The following is a 23138-nucleotide window of genomic DNA, read 5'->3' as shown; positions in this document are numbered from 1 at the left end:
AATCATTAAAAAAGTACATTTTGACAAAATATTCAGATAACTTTTTTATTTTGGAATAGTGTGCATCATTCAACTAATATAAACCAAAAATTAGCAACGTAATAGCATTTAACCTTTGTTAATGTTAATAAAATGTTAATTTACACTTTATTAACTAATACACATATTTTATATATTTATTATAATAAAACTTAAAAAAAAAAAAAAAAAAAAAAAAAATATATATATATATATATATATATATATATATATATTACTAAATGTTAAGACTAACGTTAAAATTTAGAAATAATGTAGAAGTATTGTTCACGCTAACTAATGTAGTTAAACAACGTAGAAAACAAAATAAAATAAAGCTAAAAGCTTGCTCAAAAAGCAAATAAATGAATAAATAAATAAATAAAAAACAATAAAAAAATGACAAAAATTAAAATGACCAAAAATTTCAAATGAAAATTAAAAATATAAAAAAACAAATAATTAGAAATGTAAAAAAAATAACCAATGTAGTTAAGTGGAAAAAAAAATAAAACAATAATAAAATAAAATTAAAAAAATACAATAAAATAAAATAAAATAAATACATTTTATAAAATATAAATAATATTACATGAAAAACTTTACAAATTAGAAATGTTGTCTAGGCAACTGAAAAAAAATGAAAAAGAAAAAAATTACTAGTACTAAAAAAGTAATAGTACTAAAATTCCTAAAAGTGAAATAAAAAAAAAAATCATATTATATTTATAAATTATTATTTAGAAATTTATATATAAATTCATACAAATGTAAAAAAATTAAAAATAAAATAAAAAATACTATAATGCTATATAAATAATACTAAAATAACACTGCTCTATGTTTGCTGTACCAGTTTAATCAAGACTTTCACATGCCAAGTTGTCTTAACCTTTTTCCCCAGCAGATTTACAGTATGGATTTACACACCATATGACACTGTGCTGCCTATTTCTCTCATCTCATTAGCATCTGAACCCTCTCCCCTCGTGACAACAAACAAAGCGCAGAAACACATTGCAGCCAATCTGCAAGCAAGAGACAAAAAACTAACTAAATAAATAAATAAAAAGCACGGGTGCGGAAAAATAGCACTGAGTGACATTTCATAATTAGCACCCTTAGTGAGGTGCAGAAACAGGGCGATGGAGTCACATATCTAATAATCCCCCTGGCAGGAGTCGGGCTCTGCATTCGCATGGGGGCCGATCTTGGGCCAAGCCAATCAGACAGGCTGCAGACGGGGAGAGAGATGCTGAGGGCACGCAGGCGGATCGGCCCATCCCCCCCCTCGGTCAGACTGCTGGGGGACAGCACAGAGCATCTCTCTCCATGGCAACAGCGCTGGGCTGCTGAAGTGTGCAGGGAAGACAGCAATGCGGGAAATGGCCGAGGCTGACGGCCATTAGATGAACCAGCACCGTTGCTGCACTGAGTGTCATGCAAATACAGTAAATTGTGCTGTCATACATAGTTTTTCTGCACTGGTGTACTCTTCTGCTAAGTAAATTTCAGGGTAGTACTAGTACTAGTACATGTTAACAGGTATGAAAATAGCATATTTGCACAAAAATACACCAAAATAACATTATCATTTTTATTTATTTTTTTGGTTATGGTACAGTACAATATTATACTAACCTCACTTTTATGACGATATATGTATATGTGTGTGTGTGTGTGTGTATATATAGTTAAATGTATAGTTACAACTTATATAATACATATACAGCTTATGTAATATAATATAATATACAGCTTATATAAAACATAATATATTTTAATTTAATTCAATCATTTTTTATTCATATAATTTATATAATTACAATATATAATTTTATTTATATAATATACAAAGACAATTTCCTTGCTAACAGAAAGCTATATTAAATAATATATTATTATTATTATTATTATTATAGTTATAAAGTTATATAGTCAAATGTATATTTACAGCTTATATTATATTATAATTTCAGTATCATCGTTTTAATTTCATTTTTAAATACATTTTTAATGTATATAATTTACTATTATTATAATATTACACTAACCTAATAATTTTTATGATTTTTGTATATTTAAATAATGTACATTGTGTGTGTGTGTATCTTAAATGTATATTTACAGCTTATATCATATTATATATTTTAATTTCATTATTTTTAATAATATTTTCTTTTTTGGGTATAATTTACTATTATTATAATTATAAAAATAAAATTTTACTAACCTAATTTTTATGATATTTGTATATTTTGTATAAATATAAATATTGTCTTAATTTATATATTAGTTAAATGTATAGTTACAGCATTTATATTATATTATGTGATTTTATATTATATTACTATTTTAATTAATATGTCAGTTTTTAAATTTATATAAATTACTATTACTATATTATAATATTATACTAAACTTTTTTTTATATTTTTGTATATATAATATAATATAATAATTTAAATAAATACATATTTTTTTATATTTATGTCATTTACTATTACTCTTTTGCTATACAGATTAGGATCCTTTATACTTTCCTTTAAAAGGCCTAAAAAATTTCCTTCACAGAAATGTACCAATGAAATACATTAAGTTTTAATACAATATAATTCAATGCTCAGTTATAAAGGCTATTAATATCATTTATTTAACTAACTTTAATTTTTTTGTTTAAGTTTTTCTTTGTGTTGCAATAACATAATAATATAATATAATATAATATGGAAGAGATAACATTTTTATTTATATTTATATCTATTTACTATTATTATTTCACATCCTATGGATTGGGATATGAAAGTAAATTTATTCTACTACCATCTAAAAGCAGACAGTAGACCATCAGTTAATGAACTAACGAACCTCACGTTCTTTATCGTTTCGACTTGTGAATTTGCGAGGCAGTCAAAGCTTCTTCTCTTGAGTACTTCTTTAAAAATGTTCCCCCTCCTTTGCCCAAACAGCAAAGACTGCCATGAATCTGAGGTGTGAACTCTAGACTGGCAATCAAAGCTCAGGCGTGCTGACTCAAAAGAGGAAGACAAGACAGACAGACAAGATAAAATCCTGGGTGATCTTTAAACGTCAGGGCTTTCTGAGGTCAATCATTTGACAGAGCCGCTGACAACCGTCTCAGATGTCCTTTAATGATTTGAGGAGCTTGAAGATTCAATCTGTGACAAAGCAGAGGAGAGGACGTGAATGGAAAACGGGAGGCCGTCTGCTCCGGGGACCGTTTTAACCAGGCAAAACACCTTTGGCAAAACAAGCAACCGGCTACGTGACCTGATCTCCGAACAAATGCCTGAGTGAAAAACATGTTACTTTTCTTTAAAAGCCTTGTGACACTGCTCTACTGTAAACTCCATTAAAGGGCTAATTCGCTTGACACCCGGCATCCCGCTTCGCTCAAGGACACATGTTTTACCAGAACTCGGGTGAAAACATAAGACGAAGGAGCTCCAAAGCAGCTTACGTCTGACAGACAGTAACATTACCACCGTCTGCTTAAGAGGCATTACCAGTTCAGGCTTAAAGGAAAGAAAGAAACATTTAAGACACTCAATTTGCTTCAACGCAATAATAATGCAGTTAGAGATTTTGTTTGAGTTTCTGAAGAAAATTCAGCTTGTTCATGTCCAAATCCCTCAGGCTGCTTTTACACTGTCTCTCAGAGACTGAGAGAAGACAATGCCGTCACCGCTGACGGAAAGCATAAGAGCTGGACATATGCTGCCAATGCTGCTGCCACCAAGTGGACGTATTGGATATTGCAAATGTCCCTCCACCAATCAGCACAGCAGGGAGGTCGGTATTTGGCAGAGAAGGTTTGATTTGACGCAGCCCTGCCTGTGGAGACAGGCACCTCTTTGACCTGACAATTACCTAAAGCATCTGCACCGGTGATGGCAATCGATTCGCTGAGGGCTCATCACACAATATACAGCCGCAGAGTGACACACAACACCAGATACTCTCTGCGATGTGACTATAATAAAGCAATCTCGACCCCGAAGCTTCAAAAACACTCGTTCACAATGTTCAGACCCACCTGTTGTGCGTCTTCCCACTTTTCTCTGTTCTCCTCTTCCAGGAGATTGCTGATGATCTGAAAAAAATTCTGCGGAGAAAAGAAATTGTAGTTAGTAAAACGCTGCTCGCACAGGAACAGACTGGTAACATTATTTGTGATGCAGCTGTGATCTCATTTCATCTCATTTTATGCTTTGAAAGTTTCAAATATGTAATTTACACAGTTTGAAAAGTACAAATTTCAACATAAATTGCCATCTGTTTGTGACCCTGGACCACAAGTCTTAAGTAGCACGGGTTTATTTGTAGCAATAGCCAAAACTACATTGTATGGGTCAAAATGATCAATTATTCTTTTATAGCAAAAATCATTAAGATATTTTATTTTATATTTTTTATATTTTATATTTTTAAGATGTTTTTCATTTTAATTTCCTACCATAAATATATACATTTTTGATTAGTAATTAGTAAAGGCGACTTTTTCAATATTTTGATTTTTTGCACCCTGAGATACCAGATTTTTAAATACTTGTATCTCGGCCAAAAATCGTCCTATCCTAAAAAACCATACAACAACTGAAAACTTATTTATTCAGCTTTGTGGTCCAGGGTCACATTTTACTTCCAAAATTTAGCAAATATATAAGTAGACCTAAAACCGGACATTGAACTTGAAAAGTGGGTGTTATATACCAATAAAACCAATATAATATAATATAATATAATAGTTTAGCGATCACTTAAAATGTAGCAAATATACACTGAAATGTATGCCTTTAAAGAAATATAATGCATTAGAAAAGACGAATATAAAATATAAATATGGGTGCTAATAATGTGTTTAAAGCATCATGCTTTTTAAAGATAAGAATATATTGAATTACAACCCATTTTACTTCCAAAATGCAGCATATTTATGAGTAACACAGAAAATTGAACTTGAAAAATGGGTGTTAAATACCGGAGTGAAACCAAAAAACACAAAAACATTATAATACACTACCAGTCAGAAGTTTTTGAACAGTAAGTTAATGCTTTTTAAAGTCTTTTCTTCTCACCAAGCCTGTATTTATTTGATCCAAAGTACAGCAAAAACAGTACAATTTTTAAATATTTTTTACTATTTAAAGTAACTGCTTTCTATTTGAATATATTTTAAAATGTAATTTATTCCTGTGATTTCAAAACTGATTTTTTAGCATCATTACTCCAGTCACAAGATCCTACAGATTCTGATTTGCTGCTCAAAAACTTAACAGTTAACAGTCAATTTAAAGCATCCTTGCTAAATAAAAGTATTTAATAATAATTTCTTCTTATAATTACTTCTTTACAAAACATTAAAAATCTTTTGACTGGTAGTGTACATTTTTTGTTTATTCCTTTAAAGAACATACTGCAATGCATTATGCATGATATAAAATAAGGATATAGTTGTTGACCATGTGTTTTAAAAAACTGTGTTTTTAAAGAATATAAATGTAATGGAATTAAAACTTGATGATAACTATGGTTTTAATTATTCACAACAACATTAAAAACAGATTCTGAGATGTATTATAAGGCATTATGAATGACTTAACTCAAACAGAATAACTCCATAATACATTTCAGAAAATTTTATCACTGCACAGCACCCACAGAATTATATTCTCCTTGTACTATAACGGATGGATAATGTTTAATGAATTTGCATAATAAAACACTATATTTTTTATTATGAAGCATTAAGAAAGCAATAATGTACTTGAGGCTGTGCCATTGTGGGAATTTAGCCGTGACTGTATTCATAAAAATAGCATGGCTTCTTGTACCTACTGTTTAAGTATATACAAGTATTAAATTGACTTTAAATTGAACATAGCTCTTGAAAAGCAAACTTGAAGTGTTCATATCTAGAATGTTTGAAGGGGGAAAAAAAAATCGAGTCTGTGTTCCCTTTAAGGCAATAATGAAGAATCTCCCTTGCATTTCAAAAATCTAAACAAACAGCGTCTCTGGGAATTACAGCGAGGATCACAGCACTGATTTAGAGGGAGATGATGGGATATGTCCAGCAGCCTCGGCTCTAAAACACACCTGGGATTTCCTGCTGCTTTCAATTCAGGGATTGGTTGATCTTTCCTAAGCACTCGAATGTGCACAGAATTAAAGGGGAAGAACAGAGAGCGTCGGCTGAGTTTGAAGGCGCTTGGGAGAGCTGTCTACTCCAAGACTGGAAAGAGAGCTGATGTTTGCTGCGGTGACTGGGCTGAATGAGATATCCAGCTGGACGTGTGCCTGTCTTTTTTTGTTTGCTGCTCTGCCTCTGTGCCACGAAAGGCAGGAGAGAGGCAGCGTCTTGGCTCCGGTACGCTTGTTTTTCTACTTGAATGCTTATGCTCCCTCTGGTGGTAATGCGTCCACTTAAACACAGCATTAATACGTTCCAAAACACACAACCCACCCCGGCACACACACGTGGGGAGGAGGAGGGGACGCTCCGGTTCACATCAGGGCTTAGATAAAACCTCCCACACCAACCCAACACACAAACACGCACGCACAAAATCACATTACACTCCGTATTATGTAAAAATACCCAGATTCTCACAAACAGGTCATGAGAAATCGGTTTATTTCGGCATTGGGAAGGTTATGACAAGGCTTTGAGATAGAATGAGATAGACTTAGTGACTATCTCTTATCAGCAGCTGGCGCACGGTGTCACAATCCCATAAGCTCTCTGTGAGGGGCAAGAGCGCCGAGATATTTATCAGTCACGGTCCCAAGTAGTGACATTGCCATTTTGAAGGTGCTGTAAGTGATTGGAGATGTTTTACGAACTTCAGCCATTTTGCTAACTTCAACCGAACGCTTGGAATATCTGTAGAAACCAGTCAGCATTCCCATTCATCTCAACGGCAGTCTCCTCCAGAAACACGTGACTGGAGTGCTTCTTTGCTCACAGGCAGTCAGTTCTGGGGACAATCATTTTAGAGCCAAAATTGCCATGTAAAGCCATGTGACTAATCACTCTGGAGCAAAATGAAGTCATGACAGCTAACTGGCTGACAGCTCCACAAAAATGCAAACAGTCCCAAGAACTTCACTAGCGACTATCCTGAGTTGTAATGTCAACGCCTTTAATAGACCTTCAAACCATCTATATCATATAATGAAATATTTCCAATTCATTTTACAGTTAAACATTGGTGGTTGGTTAGAATTGTAACTGTTTTTGAAATAAGTCTCTTATGCTCACCAAGGCTACATTTATTTGGTCAAAAATACAATAAAAACAGAAAAATTGTGAAATATTATTACTATTTAAAATAGCTGTTTTCTATTTTAATATTTTAAAATGTTATTTTTGTCTGTAATCCCAAAGCTGAATTTTCCTTCAGATGTAATTCTGAACACGATCCTTCAGACGTAATTCTGTTCTAGATTCTGTTCAAGAAACATTACTTAGTATTTCCATAGTTGAAAACAATTGTGCTGGAGATTATTTGATAAATATAAGGTTCAAAAACAGCATTTATTTGAAATATAATATTTTGTAACATTATAATGTTAATAGTGAATGAAAAAATATTTCTTTCTTTCTAAAAAAAAATAGAACTCTTACTGACTTTTGAATTGCAGTGTATATGTTTGCAAAAAAATGTCTTGTAATCAGGATATTTCATGCATGGTATCACTTTCAACCTACACTACTAGCTTTTAAAAGGATAGTGCGTCATGGTACTCTCCTGAATGCACGATGAAGACTGACACGGAAGAAAAGAAATTGTTGAATAAAGATATTATTTTTGTTTTCTTTGCACAGAAGAGTATTCTTGTAGCTTCATAGCATTACGGTTGAATCACTGATGTCACATGGACTATTTTACAATGTCCTTACTACCTTTCTGGGCCTTGAATGTGTTAGTTGTGTTGCTGTCTCTGAAGGGTCAGAAATTAATTTGTGTTCTGAAGATGAACAAAGGTTTTGAGGGTAGGGAAATAATAACAGGATTTCCATTTTTGGGTTAACTATCCATTAAAAGACTATAAGTAGCATGGGTATATTTGTAGCAATAGCCAACAATACATTGCGTGGGTCAAAATTATTGATTTTTCTTTAAGCCAAAAATCATTAGGATAGTATTTAAAGATATTTTGTAAATTTCCTACTGTAAATATATTAAAACTTAATTTTTGATTAGTAAATGCATTGCATTTGCAATGCAAATAGTTGTATCTCAGCCAAATACTGTCCTAACAAACCATACATCAATGAAAAGCTTATTTTTTCAGTTTTCAGATCATGCATAAATCTCAAAAAAGAAAAAAAAGTCCCTTATGACTGGTTTTGCGGTCCAGGGTCACATATAAGCATGAAGGTTAGCAAAGAAACCGTATTACGTTTTTCTCTTACCTGAACGTCATCAGACGAGGGTTCATAGCTGGCTCGTTTGAAGGTGTCTGTGACGTTTCGAAGAATCTCCACTGAAGAGAGAAGGTCACCTGCATAGAAATTGCGTCTTTGGGTGAGGTCCAGAAGGACCTTCGTAACCTGGGACATGCCATCTCCTGCCAGATTCCTCTGACCTTTAGCAAGGTGCCCCTGGACCTATAGACAGACACAGGGAAAGAGACTGGGTTCTGTGTGTCCTTCAAAGACGGTAACACTAACAGAAAGTTAGATAGAGAACTACCATTAGTATTTACAGGTGAAGTGTGTAATTTCTCAAGCAACGTTAAACAAACTATTTATATCCACCTTTTTCTTCCCATAAGAGTGGGAATGGCCATTTGTAAATTGTATGGGTCTAGCTTCTGGTCTCATCCGCGTCCAGCTATTTTTAGCTGTACAGCTTGTTTTTGCTGACTGATATTGCAAACTGGTGTGTCTTACCATATTATTTTAATGTATTACCCTAATTATGAGCACACTGGTTTGTACTGCAGTTTTACCATTTACTGCACGTTATTCTTTTCGTTATTTCCCAATAGCGGCTAATTAACCGGAAGACTCACCCATAGATGGATAATGATTTTATGTTTCTCAAACATTGTCTTGTCTGCTATTGGCTGGACGATAGATAGTCCCATCCCATGGTAATGCCATTGGTTGACGCAGTGTTGCTATGTTGGACTGATTGAGATGCTTTAACACAACAACATTTTCATACTTAGATATAAAAAATTAAAGGGGTCATCGGATGCCCATTTTCCACAAGTTGTTATGATTCTTTAGTGTCTTAATAAGAAGTCTGTAATATAATTTAGTTAACATTTCCCGATGGTAGTGTAAAACAACACCCTTTTTACCGTGCCAAAATCAGCCCTGTTCAGAGTGAGCCGTTTTGTTGCATGTTTCTTTAAATGCTAATAAGCTCTGCTTACCCCGCCCCTCTCTTCTATGGGATGACGAGCAGACTGTAAACTTTACAGACTAAAGCTGCATTTAGTCGCAAACTTGCTAACTAGCACATTATAAGGAAGGCCGATTTGCAAAGATTCATAAAAAACCCTTATACTCACTTCTTCTGTAAGTGAAGTTGGATCACGAATGTTTAGTGCAAACATAGACGCATTTATGTAGATCACTAGGCGCATTCTATTCAAAAATGAAAGTAACGTTAATCCACTGCATCTTCAGTGGCTCAGATGTCAGAAGTAAATGACGACTGCTATGTATTTATTACATCCAACAACAAAACACTTCAAACGCTCAGTTGGAGACATTCTTGTCTACTCCTGCACTGGTGCCGAAACAATGGCAGACAGTTCACAGCTCGTTTAGGGCGGGTCTAAGGTAAGACGGCAGTGTCAGTCAACTATAGTGGGAATGTCCTTGGTCTGTGTGACGGTAACCGCAAAGAAGATGAAAATGGCTTGATTTGAAAAAGGGGTTATGACTTAAATGGATTTAAATGGATTCCACCCAGTGCTTTTTTATCATGGTGGTTGTGTACACACATTTATGTTCAAACAACATGTAAAGTGAATTTTGCATCTGATGACCCCTTTAAACCATTTAGACTGAAAATATCACACACTCTACATTTTCAGAAGAAAATTTGAGTGGTTTGCCTATGCAAAATTTTAATGTGTTCTCAAGCCGTTTTGAGTTTTACTGCATTTTTTATCAAATAAATTCAGCCTTGTTTAGCATTAGAGTTTTTGAATGATTTTCAGAAACATTAAAAATTGTACCTAGCCCAAATGTTCACAGTAGTCTCTAACTGCTCTAAATTACTGCCCTGGTATAGGAGCATCAAAAAATGACACACTTCACCTTTAAGCAACAGACCAATGAACAAACATGCATAAGTCACACAGGCATAATGTCATACACGCTGACTCAAGAAAGAGGCTAAAGAGGGCAGACAGATGAAAGGGAGAGTGTGTGTGTGTGTGTGTGTGTGTGTGTGTGTGTGTGGGTCAGGTTTTGCCTGCACTGAAAAGACCAAAAGCCCCCATCAGGATAGTAAAACCTGACCAGCCAGTAGACCCCACAAGGGAAATGATTTATTAAAAATAACAAATAATGGCTTAATTAAATTTTTAAAAGGCAAAAAGATGTAAGAGCTAGGGGATAGAAAATATCATTACCTCAGTATAAAATCAATGCAAGTCAATGGAAAGTCCCTACTATGCTTTTCCCACTCTGTGTGTGTGTGTGTGTGTGTGTGTGTATGAGATGCACCCAAAAACTTGGAAATAACCCATGGTATTGCATTTGAGAAAGACTCAGATAAGAGGAAGCTGAAAACAAAAAGAGCGAAAATCATTCATTCGTGTCGAGCAGGTGTGTTCACAGAAAAAGCTCCGGTGGAGCTGGAACAACCATCTCAAAGATTTTACAGGAAATTAGAGCAAGTCCTCTATTAAAGCGGGGTCTCGAAAACTGCAATACTAGCGGTTTAATTTGCCTTTCCGATGATAGCAGTTTATCTTGCAGACCTGCGTGGTGGTCTGGGGTGCCGGGTGGGGAGGTACGGGTGGAAATAGTTTGGGTGATTGTGACGACTGCAGGGGTAATTTATGGCATGTCACAAACAGAAGCAGAGCGCAGGAAGCTGACTTTGCACCTACTGATTGCTGCAAGTATCTGTATTCATTTCCAATGCATCGAGCGTAGCTGGGCTGCTCCCAATAGGCCACCCCACGGTGATCCAGTGAGCAGCGTCGACTAGTGGTGCCTGCAAAGAAGGAGGAGGAGGAGGGAGAAAAGAGAGATACAGAGAAGGGGTTTATACTTGTTCTTCTAAGTCTTTTTTTCCTTTTTCATTCCACCTTCCAGCCCACACATCTTTCAGCGAGAGGATAAAAGCAGCAGCCTTCATCATCAACTAGATGCGGCGGTTGCCAGATCACATGCGCCTCACATGTGCCACTGCAGTGTATGCGTGCGAACGAACCAAACCGTAATTACGCGTTTTAAAGAACTGGTCATAATTCCCGCTCGCAGAATTATGACGTTAACCGACGCCAGCTGTCACGCGCCAATTTGACACTTTTGTTTCTGACGACTGTGAACCGAACCCTGCAACCTGAGATATCAACAAGACTGCCGCCCACACTCGGGAGTGAATAAACAAATGCACAGAATTCGTCGCCTCCGATCCGCCAGAGCGTGTCCTACACGTATCGTCTCGCATTAAAGACGCGTCCTTGCCTTTGGAACAACCTCACCACACCCACCCGCACCCCTCTACCACACACGTCTTATCTGCTCTCGTTCCAACACGGTTCCACCGCCCGCTACCCAGCCAGCAGCAAAACACACTCGGCCCACCTGAGACACAGCTGCAGCCAGCCTCCTGCCCTCAAGCTGAGGCATCCAAGCAGGGACATCCAGCCCACAGATCACGGAAAACTCCCACAGAGCCAGATCAAAGCAGACGTTCTCAGAACTCACCATTAAAACACAGGCTGCCACTGAGGGGCCTAACTAGATTCAATCTCACACACACACGTAAAGATCACACAAGCCTCATCCGGTCGTGTTTGCACTTAAAATAGGACGACGGAAAAGTGAACAGTTCTGCACCTTGTTGAAAAAACCAGCATATGCTGGTTAGGTAGGTTTTGATGCATGGATGCTGGTCCTGAGCTGGTTTAATCTGGTCATTACGCTGTAAACCCAAACATTCAAAGTAATTAATAGATTAAGCAGAGTAAACTTAATTTTTTTTTAAAAAGTTCTACTAACTTAAATATTTTGAGTTCCTGTGACTTTTTTTAGTTTTTGAGTTAATAAAACTCCTTTGTTTTCATTAATTTGAACTACTTAAAATTTTACCACTTAAATGTATATTTTCACTGTACTTATTTTTTTAACTATTAATAAATATAAATATATAAATATATTAATATATAAAAATATATAAATATATAAATGTTAGTATGAATCTTGAGTTTATCAAGATTAATAGAATGTATTACTCCATTCAAATTTCAAAGCAGAAGGTGGCGGTAATGCACCTCACGTGTTGGTTTACCAAAATCGCCAAAACTACACTGTAAAAAACAAAAAAAAAAAAAAATACATTTGTTGAGTGAACTTAAAATAATTTGTTACCCTACTGCCTTAAAATTTTTAATTCAGTCACCTCAAATAAGTTTAGTCAACTTGAAATGTTAAGTTGTACTAAGTGACAACTTAGATATTTGAGTTGACTGAACAAAAAAATTGGTTTGTAAACTTAAAAGCTGTGTTTGTTACCTGGCTGCCTTGAAATTGTAAGGTGAATCGATTCAAATATCTAAGTTGTCACTTAGTAAAACTTAAAATTTAATGTTCAAATTTCAAGTTGCCTAAACGTTTTTTTTGAGTTGATTGAACTTAAAATTTTAAGGTACCCAGGTAACAAATCATTTTAGTAAGACTCAAAAAAAAACTGTTTTTTACAGTGTAAAAAGAAGAAGCCACCGCGTGGTGAAGGTGGGAATCGACTCTGAAAAAAGCATTAACACAGCAAGCTGGATCTCTTAACTTTTCAACGATAATCATCATGGGTCTCAAAGTAAGTGTTGAATGTGTATTTTTAATGTTATTTAAAAGGGCAGATGTGTTTTTAGTAATTTTTTTATGGAGTAATAGTAGACTTCCCATGGTATACTGTAAATCTGGTAATATTTAGTGTGAGGAGGAATACTGTTATGAAATTTTATGCCATTTTATTAAAGGGGAAATATGAATTAGACTTATATGGCAGCAGTTGTACATCTATCAATATACTAACGAATAAAATTAAACACCATATAATTGCCTGAAGGGCGTGTTATGCATGTACGAGACAGCAAATATGCCCGCCGAGTGTACAGACTTTACTTGAAAGTTACATTTGAGGCGAAGTGATGCTTGAGTCATCAACAAATAGTTAAAATTAATTAAAACAAAATTTTATTAACTCAAAAACTAAAAAGTGATAGGAACCTAAAACATCTAAGTTAGTAGAACTTTTTCAAAAAAAATTAAGTTTACTTTACTTAACCTATTTACTTTGAACGTTTGGGTTTACAAAGTACCAGAACCAGAACCAGCTTACATCAGCTCATGACCAGCTCATGACCAGCTCAAACCAGCATCCATGGTTCAAAACCGACCTAACCAGCATATGCTGGTTTTTTCAACAGGGTATGCGAATCTGCAATGAATCGTTCCCTAAAAGCTTCAGCTACTTCCAACTGTATGATTTTTGTTGCTTTCATTCGTTTTTTGTTGGAGTTTAATTTAATTCCAGCCTCAAAATGAATGAAGATTTTCCAGCATTTCATGCTGCTGGCGTCAGATCCCACTCCAGTGCTTTCCGCACGACCTGAAATTTCAACGTGGGTTATGTGGAAAACAAACAATGTAAATCTAACTAATTCCACCCACGGGTTGACACACTGTCTCTTTTATGTATAAATGATATAATTAAATGTTCTCAACCCAAAACAAAAAAAATTACAAAAGTACATACGGGCCTATGGCGGCAGTCCACCCACGTAGTGAAACACATCCACAAAAGACATTAATCCATCTATACATGCATTTGCAGTCAGCCTCTGCTCGCCTAGTTCTAGTTATACCGGACTGTACGCTGTTATCTCTGAGTCCGTGCTGCCTGCATTTTTTATTTTTCCTCCAGCACCTGCTCTTTCAAGGACACTGTAGTGGCGTTGCGGAGCATCTTCACAACAGGAGATAGCAGGAGGTTACAGCGAACAGTACAGCACCTTCTGCCATTTTCAGACCACAATCAGTAAGGCTCACACCTCAGACTGGTCCAGGGAGAGAGAGAGAAAGAAAAAGGGGACGCCTCTACAGTATATCGTGAAGATGGGGAAACGGTGTCTCTCTTATTTAGATTTTCTTCCTTTATGTCACCGCTGCAGAAAGCGGCCTTGCAAAGATGTTGACAAAACGCCGGAGGGTTCAATGGTATGCAAATGACAAAAAAATCTCTAGGTACACACAGCATAAGCCATTTAAAGGCAGTCACAGCAGTGCTGAACATACTAGTGAGAAACATTTGTCATCGTAGCCTTCTGAATTTATGAATAATTTCAACATCATTGAAATAAATGCACTGCAAAAGGATAGCTCAACAAAAAAAAACATAATCTGCGTTCTTTTTCTTTCTTTTGAAAGCATCTGTGATGCCGTTCTATTCTTCTTTTGTGTCTTTGTGTTTGGCTGAGAGCTCTTCAACCGCTGACTGTTGTGGCTTTTCTTACCCGTGGCATTGGGAGGACACCTGTTGAAGGCCAGTTCCCCAGAGGGAGTTCTTCTCCACAGCATGGACACTGCATAATCCTCCGGGCATATTTCATAAGGAGCTATGGTTCAGGAACAAAAACACAACTTTAGACACATTTTTAGTAGAAATGTATATTTTTTGCATATTTAGAGAGATCACAAGTAATTGAAGACGAAAGGGATCATAATATAATGCAAGCGAATATAAATTTCACATAGCTCACATTTAAATGCCACAAAATATTCTGCTCATATAATTGCTGCAATAATATATATATATATAATAGTGAAACATATGCATCTGTAATTATAATTTTTAGTACAAACATAACACAAGCCAATTTTAATTTCACACTGCCCACATATAAATGCCATTATTTTTTGTTATATAATTGCTGCAACATATTATAAGTATAATAATAGTAGCATACAAGTATACATATTTATTTATGTATGCATCTCTAATGCACATATACCATTACAATTTTTAGTATCAATATAATGCAAGCTTATTTTAATCTCACATTGCCCACATATTTCACATATGCATCTCTTACGCACATACACAATTAGAATTTTTAGTATGAAAATAATGACACAAGCCAATTTTATCATCAAATTGCCTATATATGTTTTTTGAAGCCTACATATTTTGAAGTTATACATTGATTTATAAAATATTTATTATATTATACTATTATTATATTATATTATATTATATTATATTATATTATATGTTCCCAAATAAAAAAAAAGTTTTGTAAAGATATTAGAGCTGCACGATTATGACAGAAATCATAATAGTCAATTATTCCCTTTGAAATTGTAATCGTGATTATTAATTATGATTATCACAATTTACTTCGAATGTTTTGAAAAGTTTTATAATATTGTTTAAAGCAAATGCATGCCACATTTTTATATATAGTTTCTTCTTTAAAATTAAAAAAATACAAATTTAAAAATTAAAACAATCAGAAAAAAAACCATTAAGATAACCTGTAGGAAAAATACACAGATATTCATGTTCCATTTATATTTGTCTGCAAAACTAATTTCAAACGTTTAAGATTACGAAAATGATTAATTCAGTCAAATTCATTCACGTTTATATAACTGTCCTTGTGACATACCTATGTGTGTATATGCATGAACATAAAGCACTGTTTCCATGGAGAATGTTTCTAATAGATGAGAATAGCATGACATCATTTATGTGACATTAAATATCCATTACTGGTAAAAATTGTGTTGACCATTCCTCGCTGGAAAATACAATTATGGTATATGTTCATTATTTCTCACATGGATAATGATTCAGTGCAAAAAAACGGACACGGATTTCTGAACGAAAAAAGATAATTATCCCTGCATCCGTCTCTCATTCACCCCTCTATGTCCATTCTGACATAATTGACTCTTGGGGCTCAATTATTCGCAGGGTTACCTGGGCAACGCTGCTCGCTGCATCTGCGGACCTCCTCCCCGCTGCCATCGCATGGCTGCCCCGTGACCGCCAGTCCCTGGCAAACGCGCACTCTTCGTTGCCAACCACCATCACAGGACTTAGAACACCCACTCCAAGGAGCCCAAGCGTTCCACTGTCCGTTAGCTGAAAGACAGATACAGGGGTTGAACAATATTATGTAAACACCTAGAAAATGGGCAATATTTATTTGTTGAAGGGACATCGGATGCCTATTTTTCACAAGCTGGTATGATTCTTTAGGGTCTTGAAATGCGTGCAACATATTTTTGTTAAAATTCCTCATTGGTTGGGTAAAACACTGTTTTTACCTCATCAAAAACAGCTTTGTTCACAGAGACCTGTTTCGGTGCATGTCTCTTTAAATGATAATGAGCTACTGCTCAATCCGCCCCCTCTTCCTTTTTTGTGTGTGTATGTATTTGGTGGCGTGTTACCGTCAAAAACAATACTAATCCACTGCGTTCTCAGTGGCTCTGACGTCAGGAGAAAATGGAGACTCTTATTTTCACCTTTACATCCAAATACAAAACACCTGCATTGCTTACAAGACATTGTTTTCGCTACAGCTGCTTGAGCGTGGAGAAAATGGCGGACAATGTACAACCGGCTGAGGATGGAAATAGCCTATGCTAATACTGGACAGCCCGTCAGCTTTTGTGGGCGGAATCAAAATCAAAACGGCTTTATAAATTGAGACTGTTCAGGTTTTGGGGAGATTAAAAAAAGGGAGTGAATAGATTTTCATTACTGTTGGGTGGTTGTGTCCACACACTGCTAAGATACATTTATATGCAAACACCATGTAAAAGAGAATTTTGCATCCGATGTCCCCTTTAAATTGTTTTACAACTATTTGCCTTTAATACAGATTTCAACACTCTTAAAATAGATTCATACAGCATTTGAATAGCTTCTAGTGGAATTCCAATTACTTCAGAAATTTTAAAGGAGGAAATCAGCTTCTTACTGTTCTCTTTTCTCCAAAACTGGCCACAATAATTTGATAATATTCAAGTCAAGTGATTGAGATGGCAATGGTAGATGCTGGTGTAAGTTCTTTGTGCTCCAACTGCACAGATTTTATTATAATGACGCTATCATTTTCACATTTTAGCATTGGTACCTGTGATTAACGTTTTAGCAATTGCAGCTCTTTCACAGATTTTGACTTTGTAAAGTTCTCTATGGTCAGTTTGTGTGGAAACACAATATTCTAGGTGAACATTGATGTTTGTTGTCACTTTGCTGCAGTAGTTCTGTGTTGACGGTCCCGATCATTCACTTTCACCCATTATTTCGCCCATTTGTTTTTGCCCATTGTTGTTCTTTTGCTGATGAAATCTTGACATGCTTTTAGTACACAGTCAAAAATGTAAAGACTGTAGTTCTTAAAACATCAAACATTTGGGCTTTTAAGGTTACAGACACTCCTGCTAAACAGACTTCAATGATTTGCCATTTTTGTCAGTCGATCAAGTCACCCATTTCATCCACAACTAGTACTAAACACAGCTAAACACAACATAAAAGGGATAGTTCACCCCAAAAAAAATTAAAATTCTGTTAATAATTACTCACCCTCATGTTGTTCCAAACCCGTAAGACCTTCATTCATCTTCTGAACACAAATTAAGCTTTTTTGATACAATCCAAGAGCTTTCTGACCCTGCATATTTAGCAACGCAGGGTCAGAAAGCTCTCAGATTTCATCAAAAATATCTTAATATGTGTTCTGAAGATGAACGGTCTTACAGGTTTGGAACAACATGAGGGTGAGTAATTAATGACAGAACTTTCATTTTTGGGTGAATTAGCTTGACAATGACATTGCACCTTTATGTGGACTCTTAAAAGTTATCCGAGCCATCTTCTGTGAAAGCTAAAGAATTATGAAAAGTACAGTGCGGAACATTATAAAACACACTCGTTTGCAAAGGAGGGTTTGGCGCATTAAAACCCATCCAGTTTCTTGTCATGTTGACATGCTCTAGAGGCCAGAGAAGCAATAAAACTAGACTTTTGGCAGAATTCGCTCTTGATTTAATTAATAAAATCATTACCACGATACTCGCAATGATCGGATATTTGTCTCTGCTTTATGAGCGTGAGGGTGCCCTACAACTGGGATAATAATTTTCCTCACTTTGCCGGTCCTGAAACACATTTTATGGTAAAGTTTTAAAAGGCTCCGGGATGTTTTACGGGCATCTAATGAATGGAGTAAAATATTGTTTCTTGGCATTGGAAAGGGAAAAATGAAAAAAGACAGATGTTGCCCTCAGCTGTGCTATAAATCATGCGTGAGAGAGAGGACATGTTCACCTGTAAACTAGCATTCACCTGTGCTGAATGTACAGCACCTAGTGTTCAAGGACACATTTACATTAACATTTAGACTGTGTGGAGGCTGCCGGAATGTTACGCTGAAATCAATAAATACGTTCAAATCATATAAAAGCACTGGGAGATACAGTATTTGACCTCTACGCAGCTTCATATAAAAGCCTTTAATCAAGCCACCTCAATAAAAGTGTGACATTTTCCAGTTTAAAAAAATATCTGAACTTGTACAAGCATTCAAGTAAATAAATTTTCTACCACTCAAAGGCAAAATGTCTCACCCTTAGTCAATCAGTTATCACAAATGTAGCTTTTCTTAATTGACCTTCAGACATAAAGTAAATAGATTTGCATTTGCATTTGCAAGTACGTGCAATACAGAAGGGATTTTTCACCTTACATATATATTACTTATAATAAAAAGGTAAATTTGACCATTTGACATCATTTTGACTTTATTTCTTGTAGTTTTGACTTTTAACTTGCAATGTACAATGCAATGCACATGCAAGGAAAATTCAGCATTTAAATATTATCAATGCGAGTCAATGCGACTTTTGAATTTTGAAAAATGAATGATAATAAAAAAATTATAATGCAACTTCATTATACTTCTTTTGTCTTGACTTTTTATCTCACATTTTCACCTCATATATCATATTTGCAAGGAAAATAAGTCACACAATGCAGCATTTAAATATTATGATACCAGCATCACGGTTACATTTTGAACGCCGAATATTTTAGCAATGTAAGTCAACTGAAATATATAGAAATAACTTACAGATATCTCAGATTTGAACACTTGAAAATAAATTTTTTATGTAACATAAAATTTTTAACAATCCCATGCTCTATGGTTAGGCCCATGATAAACAAAACATCTTCCATTTGTAGCTTTGATGCTAGAACATAGAGCATCTCACTGTGTAAGCAGCTTCAAACTCACTGAGACTATCTGTTATCATGAACCATGTAGAGCAAGAGTCTTACAGCTTACAAGCATCATGCTGAGGGGCCCCTGTGTGTTTTAAAGAACTACCTGCCAGGCATACCGAGTATGCGCTCTCAAGCAAGACCCACCGCTATGGTCTATCAACAATGACTTAAGCTAATGCCTGACATACAGTATATAGCACAGACGTCTGGACTGTTGATATAAAATCATACTGTAATTAGCCTGGGGTTCAAAGAAATCAATGTTTTATGGCTTTTTTTCCATATATGAAGCTATATTATAAAACATTACATTTTTAGCATATCTTTCTCTTCAGGGAGAATAAAATAAATATATATAAAATAATATATCCTGCTTGCAATGGCATATTCTAGTCATTTTTGGATTTTGAAGATTTCTACAGTGCCTAGGCAATAACCTTCGATGATCCTTCAATATTTTCAGTTTCCTTGGTGTTTGTTAAAAACAAGCATTTTAATCCTATTGGAAAAATCCTATTGGGTTTTTGTCAAGAGAACTAGGGTGACGCTAACTTACGGGATGGCCTACAAAAATATGTAATTACTGCAGTGCTCTATAATAAACTTGTTTATCAAGTATTTCATGAGGTTATTAACTTAGTTCACTTCCATTACATAAATGTACAGATAATTTACTCACCCCCTTGACATCCAAGATGGTTGTTTCTTTCTTCAGTCGTAAAGAAATTATGTTTCTTGAGGAAAACATTCCAGAATTTTTCTCCATATAGTGGACTTCTATGGTGCCCACGAGTTTGAACTTCCAAAATGCAGTTTAAATCCAGCTTCAAAGGGCTCTAAATGATCCCAGCCATGAAAGAAGGGTCTTATCTACTGAAACAATCAGTTATTATTAACAGTTATTTAAAATGTACAATTTATATATTTTTTAACCTCGTCTTGACTATTCTCTGCGATGCGCATGCGAACTCTTTGTAATCTGGTTTAATACAGTTAGGGTGTCGAAAAACTCCAGTCTCATTTTCTTCTACAATTTCAAAGTCTTACATCGCTGCAGAAGTTCCGACCCAGTGTTTACAAAGTGAATGTGCAAAGAAGATCAAACACCCTTTACAAAAAAGGTAAAACAGCGATGTAGATTTTGATGATTTTGAAGTTGATGATTGGAGAAGAAAATAAGATGGGAATTTTTCGACATACCCTAACAGTATTGACACAGATTTGACAGAGTTCCCATGCACAACACAAGCATTTGAGGTTAAAAAGTACATAAACTGTACTTTTTTGTTGTTGTTTTGGAAAATAACTGATCGTTTCACTAGATCGTTTCGCAATGCAGAAGCTGCACTGAAACTGCATTTTGGAAGTTCAAACTCGGGGGGCATCATTGAAGTCCACTATATGGAAAAACATTTTGGAATGTCTTCCTCAAGAAACATAATTTCTTTACGACTAAAGAAACAAAGACATGAACATCTTGGATGAAAATGGGCTGAGTAAATTATTTGTATCTGTAATTATCTTTTGTCCTGGAAGTGAACTTCTCCTTTAATGAGATGTAGAAGATGTAGAGTCGTACCTGTGCACTCAGGATTGGAGCATTCTCTGCTCTCTGCCCAGTGTCCTCTGCACTCAGATCCCCCATGAGCAGCCGCCGAGCACTGCCTCTTCCGCTGTTGCGTTCCGTTGGCACAGGTCACCGAGCAATCGCTCCATGCACTCCACTCCTGCCACTGTCCGTCCACTGTGGGCGCCCATGCAGAACGCAAAAACACCATCCCAAATGGAGAAGAGAATATTTTGCAGAGAGAGGAGAGAAGTAAGTTTCCTGAGCTGGGTTTGGAAAGCTTAGTCTTACCATCTTCTGATTAAGCTGAAATATTTATGTCGTAAAACAAGGTGAAGTGTGTCATTTCTGTACCACTAGTGGCAGCAAATGAATTGCAACCATTTGTCTGATCCTACTTAGCATAACACCTACTCAAATAACAGAGCATGTTGCTTGCAACAAGTCATGGGTTTGACTTCCAGAGAATACATTAATTAATAAAATGTATGCTTTTCAGTGCAAGCAGTTGTTGGTGAAAGCTTTTTCCATATGCATAAGTGTAAATGTTTGAAAACATTAGTGTTTCAGTATTTAATTTGCAGGGGTGCAAATGCTTTCCTATGAATGTGGTGCTTGTGATTTTGAACAATAAAATGGGTAAACTAGTCACTCAGACCCACATAAACACACCCAGAACACTTTAAAGAGATTTCACCCCCAAAAAATCTGTCATTAATCATGTCGTTCCAAACCCGTAAGATCTTCATTCATCTTCAGGACACAAATTAAGATATTTTTGCACACAAAAAGTATTCTCGTAGCTTCATGACTTTACGGTTGAACCTCTGATCTCATTATTTTAACAATGCTCTTCCTATCTTTCTGGGCCTGGGAACGTTTTAGTTGTATTGCTGTCTAAGCGGGGTCAGAAAGCTCTCGGGTTTCATCAAAAATATCTTAATTTGTGTTCCAAAGATGAAAGAAGGTCTTACGGATTTGGAACGACAAGAGGCTGAGTAATTAATGACAGAATGTACATTTTTGGGTGAATTTTAAGGTTTAACGACCTCATAGCAACATGCTAAAAATGAAAACCAACACCCAAGCAATCACATAGCAATGCTTTGGAAACCATCCACAGCAAAAACCATTCATTTTTGTTCTATAGCAATGCAATAATCGAGTTATATCTGGAATTCTGTTTGGAACAGAAATGACACATTTCACCTTTCAAGGTTAACCTTCTCATATACGAAACGTTTGCTTCTATATAATTTCCGCTAGTATTGAAAAATTCACAATGATTTGAACACGAGTGTTTCAATTAGAATGTAATCAGGATCAGGACAGATATGATATATGAAACAGAGAGAGAGAGAAAGAAAAAAAGATTGCATACATTTGGAATTAGGGCTACTGTCAGCCTGAATAACCCCATTAGCCCCAGGGAAAGAGGTAATAATGCTGCCTGAGTGCCTTAGATAGCTCACTAACTAGCCAACATGACCCAGTAAAAGCTACTCTTATACTGAATATTCTGCGTTTGTGATGCGTTCCACTCTGAAACCAGAAGAAATTAGTTGAAAACGGCTTTTCATCACACGTGAGCTCTGAGGTCAACTTTAAAAGCCTCAGACGAAAATATGCAAGCCAGAATTTGGCAACAGCACAAGCTCTGGGTGAGCTGACGCTACAAAACACAACACAGAGGTGTAAAGAGGGGCTAATTGCTTCTTTTTTAGCTGAATGGGACGAGACTTTTAAAGCATGAGACCAACAAAGCTAACCAAGATTAGACGATCTGTTACAGTACTTACCCATCTACAGTGTATAGAAACTCTTAAGTAGCTATCATTCACAGGCAATTGTGCTTATGTGATTTGTACTTCATCTCTACGGTAGGTTGAGTCTAAAACGGTGTTTCTCTCAGCCTTGCGGGTTTTATTGCATGCCACACGTGGCTGCTTTCAACATGCCAAGAAGCCTTGTGAGCGCATCCATTCCCTCTCTGTCCCACATAATAAACTATTCCGTAATTG

General features: G+C 35.7%; 1 protein-coding gene across 3 annotated transcripts in view; it reads right to left on the bottom strand.

The window, feature by feature from the left end:
* The window catches only part of adgrb3 (adhesion G protein-coupled receptor B3), a 206300-nt gene that overhangs the window by 79018 nt on the left and 104144 nt on the right, over positions 1-23138 (bottom strand). For all 3 annotated transcript variants that reach the window (XM_051125797.1, XM_051125798.1, XM_051125799.1), the window contains 6 exons: positions 21130-21294; positions 16230-16394; positions 14761-14862; positions 11128-11234; positions 8462-8656; positions 4076-4144 (listed from right to left, as the gene is read on the bottom strand). In XM_051125797.1, the coding sequence (XP_050981754.1) occupies positions 4076-4144; positions 8462-8656; positions 11128-11234; positions 14761-14862; positions 16230-16394; positions 21130-21294 (803 nt within the window). The remainder of the gene's footprint in view (positions 1-4075; positions 4145-8461; positions 8657-11127; positions 11235-14760; positions 14863-16229; positions 16395-21129; positions 21295-23138) is intronic.

Source organism: Labeo rohita, chromosome 13 (genome assembly GCF_022985175.1).
Source record: "Labeo rohita strain BAU-BD-2019 chromosome 13, IGBB_LRoh.1.0, whole genome shotgun sequence".
NCBI lineage: Eukaryota > Metazoa > Chordata > Actinopteri > Cypriniformes > Cyprinidae > Labeo > Labeo rohita.
The sequence above is the reverse complement of the archived record's forward strand: the minus strand, read 5'-3'. Positions and strand labels throughout refer to the sequence as shown.